Source organism: Actinia tenebrosa, unplaced genomic scaffold (assembly GCF_029948245.1).
Source record: "Actinia tenebrosa isolate PJP-AT-01 unplaced genomic scaffold, QUT_ActTen_1.0 PGA_scaffold4__44_contigs__length_22323623, whole genome shotgun sequence".
Taxonomy (NCBI): domain Eukaryota; kingdom Metazoa; phylum Cnidaria; class Anthozoa; order Actiniaria; family Actiniidae; genus Actinia; species Actinia tenebrosa.
In genome coordinates this window covers 5,532,760-5,547,024 of record NW_028292581.1, presented here as the reverse complement: position 1 = coordinate 5,547,024, position 14,265 = coordinate 5,532,760, and the positions used below count along the sequence as shown (strand labels likewise).

The window sequence follows — 14,265 nt, the reverse complement described above, 5'->3', positions numbered from 1 at the left end:
AAGCGCCACGGTTGAAAAATCGATTGTGCTAAAATTTTGTCCAGATATACTTTATTATATCACAAAAATGCATGCCTGTTTTTTAGGAAAAATATTTTTATTTTTGAGAAAAAGCCGTTAAAAAGTCCTCCCGAAATCGCCATTTTAGCGGCCAAAATTTGCGTTGAGTTTACCGAGCGAGTTCAGCTACAAAAATCGATTCCTAATCAACTTAAACCCCTAAAACCGTGTTCTATGCTATCTAAATATATCCGGTTACTTGAGTTACTTTTTGTGACATAAATAATCTTAGTTTTAAGACTCGTGATTCTAGGTGATTGACGATATCCCCCAAACACAAATCGATTTTCACCATGCGATAAAGCTCCAAATCCAACAAGCTTCCGAGGGTTACTTCTTTAAGAAACAAGCTTTCAATTGATGTAAACATTTCTTTGGGCAAACAAATATTTGTTACGCGACGGGTCATTCAAATCTTCAATTTTTGACCTTTCGAAGTCATACGCCATAACTTCCCATCACTCACAAAATCAAAATATCTCGCCTGGCTAATCTCTTATTCTTACATACTATTTTACCCTTACAGGCCAAAAAATACACTTGTTATAGCATTTCTTACCTTTTTAAGGCGAAAATGTGGTCTATTAACCTCGGTATTATTTCGTTATAATGGTATCACAAGTCTTGACCATTATCTGTCAGTTGATAACTTCCGTTTACTATCCAATATGTCAAACGGTCCAGCGCTTACTAAACGGCGTTTTAAAACCCTTGTCGAACAGTCAAGATTGTTTTCCTTTTCATCTAAAGTTCTACGATATCATAATATATCAATACGATTTCAAAATTTATGGTACAGCTGAATTTCCGTATCGAATTTAGAGTACGTAAACAAATGGCCTGGATTATATGCTAATCAGGTAGACTACGACTTTCTAGGGTAGGGACGTTATGTCCCATTTGCCTTTCTCTGACTTCCCAACACGAGGAAAAAGAAATTAAATAATATACAACAGTAGATAAACAACGACAAAAAGATCGATTAATGATGTGACATGCATTTACAATTGAGTTGGGTATTACATATCGCGATCGAAAGATAAACAAAGATGAAATCAGTTTTAGATAATCTACGAACTCAAACATTTCAACAGCTTGTGAAATTGCTTTTTACTGCCATCAGTGAAGAACATAAAAGGTACCGCCTGACTTTTTTTGATTGAAGGCAGCAGGGGAAAAAAAACAAGTTCCAGATTGTGTTCATTGACTATCGAAAACCGCAGTTATTAATTAGCGATGGTTTAGTGCAGATGTTGTAAAGAAAATGGAAGCTGCGTGTTGTTCGTTTAGGTCTATCGTCGGTACTTCTTGTGGTTTTGATGCCAAAGATCGAAAGCGCCAAACCCAAATTGTACCATTGCTGTCCTGTACAAAAGATATCGCAAGGCACTTGTCCACCCTGAGATTTTCAGGTCCTGAAAATGAGATAGATCTGATATTGTCTAGAGTAGCATTGTATGATAAGTCGAAGGAGAGCATCAAATCGATGACCATCTGCCCTTATCATCGCGCGACGCTTGGGATAAGCTGGACCAGAGGAGGAGGTACAAGATGTAGAGTTCCGCAGGAGATTTCAGACCATGGAAAGGGTTAAAGCAACCTGGCCTAAAGGTGATCGAGGTTTAGGCAAGCAAGAATCATCTATTATATTATGCAATACTGGCGTGTTTGTCGCTCCTGGATCAGGTAAGTTTTTTTCAAAGAACATATATAACTAGTGACTGTTTATAAGTTACTCAGTACTGTCTCTTTACGTTAATATATACATCGATATTACTTCAGGCATTTGCAAGAAATGCCGATATCTGATTAAAACAATGGAAAGTAAAGATTCCTCAAAGTCAGATGTCATAGCTGTGGGTGAACAGATGAAAGAGTTGACCTTGGTAAGACAATTTGTCATGCGATTATCATTTACACGTACATACTGTCAGGTAAAGAAGTGAGGCCATTTGAAGGTGCTTGAAGTAATTATTTACAAGTGCGGTATTTTACGGATCAGTCGTCATTCTTCATATTAGTTTATCAGTATCAAGACTACACGCTTAAGATATATTTCATATGCAGGTACTTACGCTTTAGCTATTTAGAATTTTTCTTATTCATCTTATGAAACTGATGCCATGGCACAGGAAGCCCACCCAAACGACAAGAAAAGCTACACAAATTTTAAAAAATCAATCCCCTCCTACTCACACAAACTTTAACATTTAGAACATTTACTTTACAGGAAGACGATGAGGTAACCTTTAAAGCCAGCGCACAATGTCCAGCTTTTCAGAGCCCACCAAATACTACTATACCTGAAACACCATGCACAGCCTATGAACGCTCGCTATTAACAGAAACGGAGGACAAAGACAACTCAGAGCCAATGTCAAGAGAACTGCTAATTCATTTTTAGCCGCAAGGGACATAAGTCCTATTAGAAACCAGCTGACTACACCATGGGATGAAGCTTCGCAAAGAACTAAGCGACGCTATTCGCGTAAAGCAAAGCAGGTTGTCTTTGCAGCTTTAGAAGAAATTGCGCCTGAAAGCTCAGAAACGTTGTTCAGTGTATTACAGTCATCTGGGCAAAAGGATGAGAACGTTGATAAATCACTGATGGAGGCTCTTGTTGAATGTTTCAATAACGCAAGTCATTGGAGCACAAGAAGGCAGATCTTGTCGATAATGGCAGATAAGATGCCCTATTCAGCGTTGAAAAACTGGATTCCCGGTCTCTCCAGATAAAGTTTTAATGCGGCCCGCCACCACGCATTGCTTCATGGAAGAGGTACTCCCGTAACCATTACAAAGAGCCCCTGTATTTATGTGTCAACTGAGAAACTTGACCACTTTTTGACTTTTATCACAAGTGGTCAAGTGATCCAGGATTTTCCGTTTGGAGAAAAGACATTGAAGTTATCTAGCAATACAAAGATCACAGTCCCAAATGTTGTAAGGACATTAATACTTGAACAGGTGGTGCAGCAATACACTACCTATTGTCAAGAAACCTGTTTTGAACCAATGAGCCGTAGCAGTTTATGTAGAGTGTTGAGTGTATGTAGTGCTTCCGTAAGGAAGTCACAACAAGGACTTGACTATTTTTCTGCCGATGGTGCTCAAGCCTTTGATGAAATGGAGGAAGTAGTCCAAAAGCTTGGAGATGAGTACGGAAAAGGTCATTCCTGGGCAAAGAATCAAATCAATAAATTGAAAATTGCAAAGCGCTATTTGAAAAGTGATTACAAGGTATGTAAATCATAGGCGGGTCCAGGATTTTGGTTGACGTTAAAATGATAACATCAAATCTTTGATATTTGCAGGTTCATGTGTCAAAAAGCTCACGAGTCCCCGACCACTGTAGAGCGCACGCTCTCAGTCATGAAAGTGATTCGGATTTCACCACTAAATGTGACCATCACCACGACCTAAAATGTGACCGGTGTGAGCTGATTCCATCTGTGTTTGATGAAGTTCATTCGGCTTTGGAGGATCTGGCCATTGACAATGAAGAGAAGAAAGAGATGATGTATGTCATCACCCAATCGAAGAAAAATATCCAAGCCTGGAAAGCCCACCTGCTGCGTGCTATCAATCAAGATGAAGCCCGATTGAACGTTCTGCAGAGTCTGGGTCCAACCTCAGTACTTGTAGTATTAGACTGGGCTATGAAGTTTCTCCCAAGGAAATACCGTGAAAGCCAATCTGATTGGTATGGAAAGAAAGGTATTTCTTGGCACATTGCAGTACAACAAAAAGAGAAGGTCAGTTGGAAATGTTGACATTCGTACATGTTTTCAAAAGCTGTACCCAGGACAGCTATTCAGTAATGGCTATCATTGATGATGTTGTGGGGCAACTGAAAACTGAAAGGCCTGAGCTCGAGGAAGTATTTCTAAGGCAGGACAATGCCGGCTGTTACCACAGCGCATTTAACTTACTGTCCATGAAAGAAATAGTCAAAAAACACAAAGTTAAATTAAGGGTCGATTTTTTAGACCCTCAGGGCGGTAAAGGGTCATGTGACCGAAAAGCTGCCACCATAAAGAACCACATCAAGGCATACTTGAACTCTGGAAAAGATGTCGAAACTGCAGAACAGATGAAAATAGCCATCGAATCATTGAGTGGTGTCAATGGAGTAAGAGCTATGCTATGCGACCCGCCTTCAGTCCCAAATTTAGTGCCTTTGAAATGGGATGGAGTTAGCTTCATTAACAACATCTCCTACAATAAGAATGGCATGAAAGTATGGAGAGAGTATGGCATTGGCGAGGGTAAGACCTTGAAATGGAGTGCATTTAGCCTGCCAAAAAGTATTCTTTTGCCAAAACTAAACGTCATTTACAGAGGTAACTGCAAGAAAGAGACCAGCAGCGAAATCTAAAAGTATCGAGACCCAGCCTACGCATACGGATGCTGAAAGCTCCAGCTCAGAAGATGAAGAGCAAACGACAAAGCTGTTTCCATGTCCCGACGAAGGCTGCATTAAATCGTTCCAGCGTTTTTCATCTCTTCAACGCCATCTTGACGTCGGTAAGCATAAATATGTACTGGAACGCGAAACACTTCTAGACAAGGCGATGCTGTCATACGCCGTAAAACTTGACCAAGGAAATGCGTCATTGGAGAACCAGCCACTTGAAGAACCAAGTACCTCCCGCACATTGCCATATGGCGATGCTCTATCAAAAGGCTGGGCATTGAAGTCATCCACTGTCCAAAGGAAACGCTTGAACAAAGCTCAAAAAGACTATCTTACCAAGATGTTCGATCTTGGAGAGCAGACAGGGCACAAAGTGGATGCTAATACCGTATCTAATTCTATGAGAAAGGCAAGAAACCTTGATGGTTCTTTTATGTTTAATTCAAATGAGTACCTCACACCAAAGCAGATAAAAAGTTTTTTCTCACGTCTTGCTAAGAAAAGAAGGGAGATTAAAGTGGATGACGTGGACTTAGAAGACGAGATGGAGGAAGATGAGGAGGCAAGGCTCGACGAGGAAGAGTTTGAAGATCTTGCACACAACATAATTAAGGAAATCGGACTCGGTCATCCCATCATGTTTGAAGCTCACAATCTATGCGGACTAGCTACAAGCTCGAAGCTTTCAAAGTTCTCCATAGCAATGCTTCAAGAAATATGCACTTTTTATGAGCAGGATACCTCTTCAATCAAGGGAACAAGAAAACGGCAATATGTTGATTTGCTTATGGAGTTAATTGGCAATTGCAGCTGTAAAAGGTAATTATTTATTCAACCTGTCTTATTGTTTGTTTATGATGATAATAATAATAATAATCATCATCATCATTCCATAGCTAAACCTCCCCCCCCCCCCCCCTTCCCAATTCCTTCGCCGCCGCCAATTGGGCTTCCTGTGTACACAGTTTCTGTAACTAATTCAAATTATATTATTTTGCAGATCATGAACTATGACTTTGACAATATAAGCCGAACACCCAACTCGTTCTTAGAAAAGCATATTAACAACATCGACCGATGTAACAGTCAATCAGAGGCTTTAAATAACTTTTAGTAAGCGCTGGGATGTCAGAGAAAGGCAAATGGGACATACCGTCCCTACCCTAGAAAGTCGTAGTCTACCTGATTAGCATATAATCCAGGCCATTTGTTTACGTACTCTAAATTCGATACGGAAATTCAGCTGTACCATAAATTTTGAAATCGTATTGATATATTATGATATCGTAGAACTTTAGATGAAAAGGAAAACAATCTTGACTGTTCGACAAGGGTTTTAAACGCCGTTTAGTAAGCGCTGGACCGTTTGACATATTGGATAGTAAACGGAAGTTATCAACTGACAGATAATGGTCAAGACTTGTGATACCATTATAACGAAATAATACCGAGGTTAATAGACCACATTTTCGCCTTAAAAAGGTAAGAAATGCTATAACAAGTGTATTTTTTGGCCTGTAAGGGTAAAATAGTATGTAAGAATAAGAGATTAGCCAGGCGAGATATTTTGATTTTGTGAGTGATGGGAAGTTATGGCGTATGACTTCGAAAGGTCAAAAATTGAAGATTTGAATGACCCGTCGCGTAACAAATATTTGTTTGCCCAAAGAAATGTTTACATCAATTGAAAGCTTGTTTCTTAAAGAAGTAACCCACGGAAGCTTGTTGGATTTGGAGCTTTATCGCATGGTGAAAATCTCACATTTTATTTAGAACTGTCTCATGACTGAGCTGTTTCGATTTTTCTTCGTAGCCTATGCTCCTGTCATTGCAGTAACTCTCTGATTTTAAAATGGATGGACGAATGGTTTTCTGGTTAATGGTATGCTCTTTTGCCATATTCATAAAGGTATCTAAGGAGCAATGGGAGAAATACCCAGGTAAATTAGAAGTGTTACTTATTAAAATTAGTTTGCCTATCACTAATAAAAAGGTGTTCACATATGCTTTGGACACTTAGTGCCCGAAAATAAGGTTCCAAATTTTTACTCGCGCACAGGACCCACCCCTGAATTTTGGCATTTTTTCTCCGCTTCAATATTAGAATGTGTAACATTCGATTGAAAACTCGGTGTCGTAAGGGAGTCAAATTGCATTCTCTTTCTAGGGTTTTCTTCGTCCTTGGGTTTCTGTGAAGTTTTCCTACCTCCACAAATTTAAGATCAGCTTCTAAATCCAGATTACATTTTAGTCGACTGATGGCTTGTCTGTAGAAATGCCACTGCGAAAACACTAATATTCAACCGCTTTTAATTTTGTTTGGTATTCGAAATTTGAAAATTCATTCCTCCTAAAACAACTACTAGTAGTCACGAATTTTGAATCATTTCCAGCTATATTCTTATCGAGTAATATTCGCCCCTGCTGACTGAAGTGTGATGGGATGCAAACCCTTATTACATAGCTCATTTCTGTATTCTTTGTTATGATTATCCAATGCATTCAAAAATGGAGGACAATGTATACGCGATGCATTTTCTTTTGTACAATACTAATTAGACTCGGCTATTTGATCGCAAAATGTAAATTTAATATAATAAAACGTAAGTTGATCTGGAAGACTTCTAAATCATACTATATATATATTATTATATATATAGATATAAATTGTATAAAAAGTAGTCGTACTGCCAACAACCAAGCCACTAGCGAGTAGGAAAAGATAAGGAAAAGATACACAACGCTGATGCCAATAAGAAGAATTAAGTGAAAGACATCCACGAACTACTTGCTGCAACTTGCTGGTCAAATGGATTTTATTCTTGTAGACGTTTCGGCGTAATCGGCCTTCTTCAGTACAAAACTATGCTATTTACAATAATAGGAGCAGAACTGTTTGTATTCGCAGTTCTGCTCCTAGTTGTAAATAGCACGTACCATAATTTTTGATATGCTTTTGATATACTTGTATATATATTGGAGGCGGCCATAGTTTATACAGTGATATGCAGAAATTCTGATCCTTTCGTACATACAAACAAGCATATCAAAATTATCATATATATATTATAATGTAGTTTTGCCTTAACTAGGGTGTTTGGGAAAATCACTTGTTGGAAAGGAGAGGAATCTAAATATACCTGACAGCAGTTACACAGCCTCATCATGGTTTGATTATCGCTATGAACCTCATAAAGCCAAGCTGTACGGTAAATATGGATGGTCACCAAAAGATAATAATAATCCTGATGATTACCTACAGATTGACCTTGGTGCTACACGTGTTATTACTGCTGTAGCAACACAAGGAAATGGTGGTGATAAAGATAACGAAGATCATAAGGAAGTAAAAAATGAGTGGGTGATAAGTTACAAGATGAACTACTCAGATGACTCGTCAAACTGGATCAGTTATGAAGACGACAACGGTGCACACAAGGTAATAACAAGTTACTAGAAGAGAACCCTGATTTTAGGAATACTGTTTATTATTCAAGTACATGTCATGATGTTAAGCAATGACTGGATAATAATCATAAGTTACAAATTCAATTTTACAATAACAAATCAAGTTGGATAAGATATGAAGATGAGGTATGATCATTGTTAACATGATGTAGGAGTCTGAAAGCTGCTTTAAGCTGAGTCTGCACAGGACAGTGGCCAGGTTATTCCGTACCATTTAACTAAAAAGAAAAAAGAAAAAGAAAAGAGAAGAAAGAAAGAACCCGCATCAGCATAATACAGATTGTTTGATGATCTTAATCTCTTTTTAGGTCGACGGAAACACCGACACAGACAAGGTGGTACGACATGATTTCAAAACACCCATCACGGCCCGGTACATAAGATTTATACCACTGGATTATAAAACTGCTAAGACAATGCGAATGAATGTTTACGTATCCACTAAAATACAAGGTATGCCTAAAGGAATTGTTCGTTTGATTTGAAGAAGCAACTATATTATAAAGAGAAAGAGTGCTGGTTTTCTTTTTAAATAATGAAACAAATGAACGGAAAACTAGTTAGTGCCCTTGCTTAATTAAACTTTATTCACATGCGGTGTCCGTGGGCATTGAGCCGCCAAGAGCAAGCAAGGCTTCTGCCTATCTATTACTAATCAGGTCGTGATATAATTGACCACAGCTAAACATTTTTTAAGTTTGACTTTCTTTTCATTTCATGATAGTGCCGCCATCTATCACAGTCAAATCTTTTGAAAGGTCAATACGGATAGAATGGACGATAAAGACTTGTTCCGCCACAAACCCTATCACAGCTTTTAAGGTGAAGGTTGGAAGTAATGTGACAACAATAATGCAGAGCAATAAAACTAGAAGCTATATCTGGGCCAATCTAAAGCCATACACTGTATACCATGTATCAGTGGGAGCAGAAACCCAAAATGGATCAACATGGAGTGAGGTGAAAAAGATTAGAACTTTAGTAGCAGGTAGCTCAATAATACACCTTTTTACTTCTTTGTAAATACTGTGGATCATTATGCAAATTATTTTTCTAACCATTGAGTCTAGGTTTGGAAATTTGATGAAACTGTATTATACTTATACTTTACAACCACAACTCCCCAAACGGGGCTATTCCGTGAAGTTCCCTCCACACGCACTACCACTACATTCTATATTTACATTATACAACACTCAACTCACATGTTGCTTTTTACGGAGGGAGGAAACCGGAGATCCTGGAGAAAACCCACGTGGCAAGGGAGAGAACAACACATCAAACAAACTCAAATCACATGTGATCCAATCTGGGCCAGCAGGGCTCGAACCCGGACCACAGTGGTGGAGAGGCGAGCGTTAGACCACTACGTAACCCATACCACCAATGCCACCCATAAATATTAACGACACCCAAAAAATTGTAATAGGTCTACTTGAGCTTGACATAAAGACGCATTGTCTGGGTTCTTATAAGAGGGAACTTTGTCTTCGGAGAAATAATCTTCCCATTTCTTCCACGCATTCCAACATCAAAACTAAATACAGCCAATCAGAGTGTAGCAAAGCCATTGTTTATTCGGTGGTATATCATAATTTCTTCGTATCAGTACGATGTTGAATTTCATGATTGAAATGGTCTAGAAGAATTAAGTAATTTTCAACAGTGTGGCCTAAAATAGTAATTTAATGTTTTCTCGTGACACACCGTGGAATCCCTAACGTCTTTTGTATTTTCTTGGTGAAGAGTGAACGTACTAGTAAACGCTTTAACTGACTCGTATATATACTAGCAAATGCGTGACTCGTGGTATATACTATGTATACCATCCGAATCCATTGTCTTGCGACTAATTATAAAACGCATTTATCATTTATTTGTTTTTCTACCATAGAGCCTGAGATTGCACCAACATACAAAGTTGCGCGTCCAACCTCTTCGAAGACAATACAATTGGAATGGGCGGTAAACGTAATGCAATTATTTTATATAGTGTATTCTACAGAGTACAATTAACGATTTCATTGTTCTCCTCTTGTTTAATCAGAAACGAGTAATTTCATTGAGGATATCATAAACCCCTTAGGGCCGGCTTAGATGGTACGATTTTCGCCTACAACTATCGTATACAACACGTTCGAGTCTGTCGTAGTCGAGTTGTAGGCTTGATTTACACGCTACGACTCGAGTTGTAGCATGGCGCGAGCTTGCTGTATACGATAGCTGTAGGCGAAAATCGTATCGTCTAAACCGGCCTTTACACTGTCAAATTTAAAAATCCATTATTTGCTTGGCTCTCAGCTCTTTCACGCGCAATTTGTTTGAGCAAAAAGCCTAAAACAATATAATAAAAGATCATGTAAAATTGTACATATAAGTGTATAGCCCAGAGTGTTACTCCTTAAAGTTTATACTTGGATTTTTTAAACTCTACTTTCCACTTTTTATTTTATTTGTGTCTTTTTAAAATTTGGATGAAATTGAAGATATCACAACCTGATAAGATCAACGGTCAACTCATGGGATACAACATAACCTACAGACCAGAAGGAGGAAAGAACAAGACAATTGACGTGGGTAATGTTACAACATTTACCCTGACGAAACTGATCAAGTATACAACTTACGTCATCACTATAGCAGTCTATAATGGAAAATACACTGGTCGACCAAATAATGAGCGAAGAGTGAGAACAATGGAGGATGGTGAGATCAAACTACTATCGCTTTATTTTTCGCGACGGCACTTTTAGAAAATAAAATTAGATTATGAACCGTAAAAATTTCCCGAAGTTGGTACGAAATCAATTGTCGTTCAAACACAAATTAGTAATATAGCATAAAGATATTTCATACTAAAGGTTTTTTTATAGTAAGTTATACTATAGTTTTTTTTATAGTAAGTAGCTTACAGCATTCAAGACTATGCATTTTCCACTTTCTCTCGTTAAGTCTTGTTCACACGAATTGGTATGAGCATTTCAAATACAAAGGCAAAAACGCAAGCGCAAGCAATATTCGCACGTTAAATGCTTTCAACATGCAGGTTTAAAAACGCAAATGCAAACGCAAGGACATGAAGCAGCAGTAAGGGGGACTCGCGGAGCGCCGGCATTTGAAAAATTGACATATCGAAAAACCCCAGCCCCCCCTGGGGTTTCGGAGGTAGGTTAAAGGCCCTACAGGGGGTCTTGCGCGATCCGTCGGCAGCCGCGCGACAAGTCCTTACTGCTGCTGTGTTGGGTACCGCAAACGGAGGTTAAAATATTCCTTAGATATAGATGGACACCATCACAAGCATTCGAAATAAAACTGTGCGCCGACTGCGAACTCAGGTGTTGGATCGCCTGGATGCGGACTTTGCCTTCACAACATTTATGGAGGGAGATACGGACGAGACGATGACAAAAGAAAGAGCAGAAAGAATAATTAACTTAATACCCGAAGGTAACTACCGGTTGGAGCTAACGTTCATAAAGTATTTAGACGGCGAGTGGATGATAGAAAAGGGGCGCAATCCTATCAGGGCGTCTGGTAAGAAGGACCTGTTTGTCTTAAACGAAAACACACGCCCGGGAGCATTGGTAGGAATAGACATGCTGTTCTACGAGGTTGCTTACCCGGTTACCGTAGTTATTTATGCTGCGTACAAGATAAAGACGCCAGACGTTAAGAAGTTGAAACCGATGCGACATCCCGGTAATTGCGTAGGGAAGTTAGTAAGAGAGTTCTTTGAAGACTCCTCTCGGGGCGGTAAACTGACTTTAAAGAGAAGAGAAGCCATCAGGAAATGGGAAAAAGATACTAATAGGACCGGAGGGTCGATAGACAACATCAAGAAGTTAGAAACGGCGCTTGAGAGGCGAATCCATGTGAAAGATATCACCGACGGCTTTATTTACTCCGGAACGCACAAATATGGGGGCCGGGGTGCGCCTATCGTAATTTACCAGCATAACGCACATGCGTGGCGCGAACTGCGGTTCCCAAGGAAGAAGGAAACGAAGGTCTATAAGAAGTCACCATTGACAGAATTAGTTCATGAGAATTCCATATGGTTAATGGACGCGGAGGGAAGTCAGTTTATGACCCAAGATGGTACTTTGTATCGACCCGAAATTGAACGACAGCGCATTCAAAGCGCCTGTGAGACTTTAGGAGAAGACTTCTCCGACGAAGTGCTTAGCAGTCGCAGTTTGGACTTCTTAGCCGCAAAGAAAAGAAACGGTTGGAAATCCACGCCGGAGGAGTTCAAAGACATAGCTAAAGCTTGTGTAGAACACGGCCACGGCGGTCTGTGGAACATGGAATACGATGAAGACGAATACGTGTCGCTGGATATGAAACATTGTTACCCCGCAAGTTTTAAAGGCCTAGGAGATTGTAAGGAATATTACGACCGTTACGGACATCCAGATTCACAGTTCTTTCGTGTTGCGTTGGATGGTCACTACGACGCCCCAGCAACTGGATTCGTACGGTTAACCAGCTGGAAATTTACAAAAGACTTACATCCAATAATCTATGCGTGGTACGGGAAGCACCTGCAGGAGAAAGAATGGATACCCATACCCCTATTGAAGTTCTTTGAAGAGCGTAAACTTTTAAAATACACAGCGCATGAAGCCATACTTTGTCACAGCGCCTTTACGCAGTGGTTACCGGAGCATAACCCCACGGCGCGTGTGGTCATAGGTAAATTCACGCAGGGCGCTAAGGAGGGTGAAAAACATATGCAGCGGCGCCTAATAACGGACGAAGGCGAGTTAAGCTTCCTCATCAAGCGTGCACATGATGAAGGAACGATGGTATCCGTGGAAAAGTGGGATTACCTTGTAGATGATAAACTACACGAATGGAATGCGCTGTGTTACTACCAGGACCATCGACCGCAGTATTATCATCTGCGTGCCAGCATGTTAGCATATGTGCATATTAACCTACTTGCGATGCTCCTACGGTTTGACAAAGAGGACGTCCCGCGCGTAGCCACGGATTCCTTGTACGTAAAGCCCGAAGTGTTAGAGAAGATGAAGGAATTCTACACCGAAGATGAGTTGGCGGAAAGTGGTCAATGGCGCGTTAAAGATGAGGAGATAAAAGCATGGAGAGAACGTGTAGAATATCACGGAGAAAATACTTGGGGCGTCGTAATGCCCACAATGAGGCCCATGCCAACCGTAAAGGACCCCATTTCTTACCAACGCTTCTCTTACCTTTACGGTACGGGAGGCAGCGGTAAGACTACGCGAGTCTTGGAACTCTTTCCGGCCTTAAAAGTGCTAACGCCAACGCACCGTTTGGAAAGAGAACTCTGCAGTCAGGGCCACGACGCACAAACCTACCACAGCTTCTTTCGCTGGAATGGCCAAAAGTGGGTACCTGAAGCCATCCACGACATACCACCAGTAATACTTTGGGATGAGATTTGCACCGTGCCTTTGGAAATCCTGCAGGAGTTCGTAGAATTCCTCCGTGGAAAGTGTCAAGTAATATTCGCCGGAGATCCCTGCCAGCCACCTCCAATAGCCGGAGAGATGCCCCACGAATGGCTGAAAGATTTCGTAGACCATGCGGAGGAAATTAACGCCGACTACCGCAGCAAGGATCAAATAAGAAACCTGAAAGCGGAATTGAGGGGCCTCAGTGACGCCGAGCAATGCAAGACGCTGCGCAAACGCGTACGAGCGAAGTCCTACGAAGACTTCCTTTACGCATGGCATCCAAAGGATCTGGTGCTGAGCAGCAAACGCGCAGCACAGTCTCGCATACAAAAGGATTTGCTAAATATACACCGAGAGCGCTTCCCTACGCATTTGGTACCTGTTTGCTACAAACCCCACGACACCCGCATGCAAAAAAGAGACATCTGGGTACCTGGCACGAATGTTCAACTGCAGAACGCGGTAACGCATGATAAAGCCTGGGTACCCATAGAAAAGGTGGAAAAAATAACCTCCCATCCAGATTGGCGCTTGGGTTATTGCATGACAGTCCACAGCGCGCAGGGGCTTACCATAAAAGAAACCTTATGGATCATAGACCAGCGGCTGTGTTGGAGCAACCTTATCTACACCGCCGTAAGCCGTGTGGAGTATGCCAAACAGTTGAAAAGAGCCTGGGGTCCGCAACTGCGTTACGATAAGACGCCAGAAGACATAGCCAAAGAGAACATCGCCAAGAAACTCCTTCGCTACAAGCGGCACGACGAAGAAAAAAATATGACGTTCGACCTATGCGTGGACGACGTCTATAAGAAAGGGGCAAGGTGTGCCAAGTGTAACATACCTCTACTATGGAGGTTTGACCCAAATGACGAT

General features: G+C 40.6%; 1 protein-coding gene across 1 annotated transcript; it reads left to right on the top strand.

Annotated features, from left to right (window-relative positions):
- The first annotated feature begins 5,713 nt into the window (after window positions 1–5,713).
- On the top strand, window positions 5,714–10,797 carry LOC116293275 (uncharacterized). Its single transcript, XM_089036906.1, has 7 exons — window positions 5,714–5,959; window positions 6,291–6,417; window positions 7,570–7,916; window positions 8,254–8,398; window positions 8,670–8,933; window positions 9,840–9,916; window positions 10,432–10,797. Exons 2-7 carry the CDS (start codon window positions 6,330–6,332, stop codon window positions 10,696–10,698), a joined length of 1,188 nt encoding a protein of 395 aa, XP_088893032.1. The 5' UTR covers window positions 5,714–5,959; window positions 6,291–6,329; the 3' UTR covers window positions 10,699–10,797.
- Window positions 10,798–14,265: the final 3,468 nt, after the last annotated feature.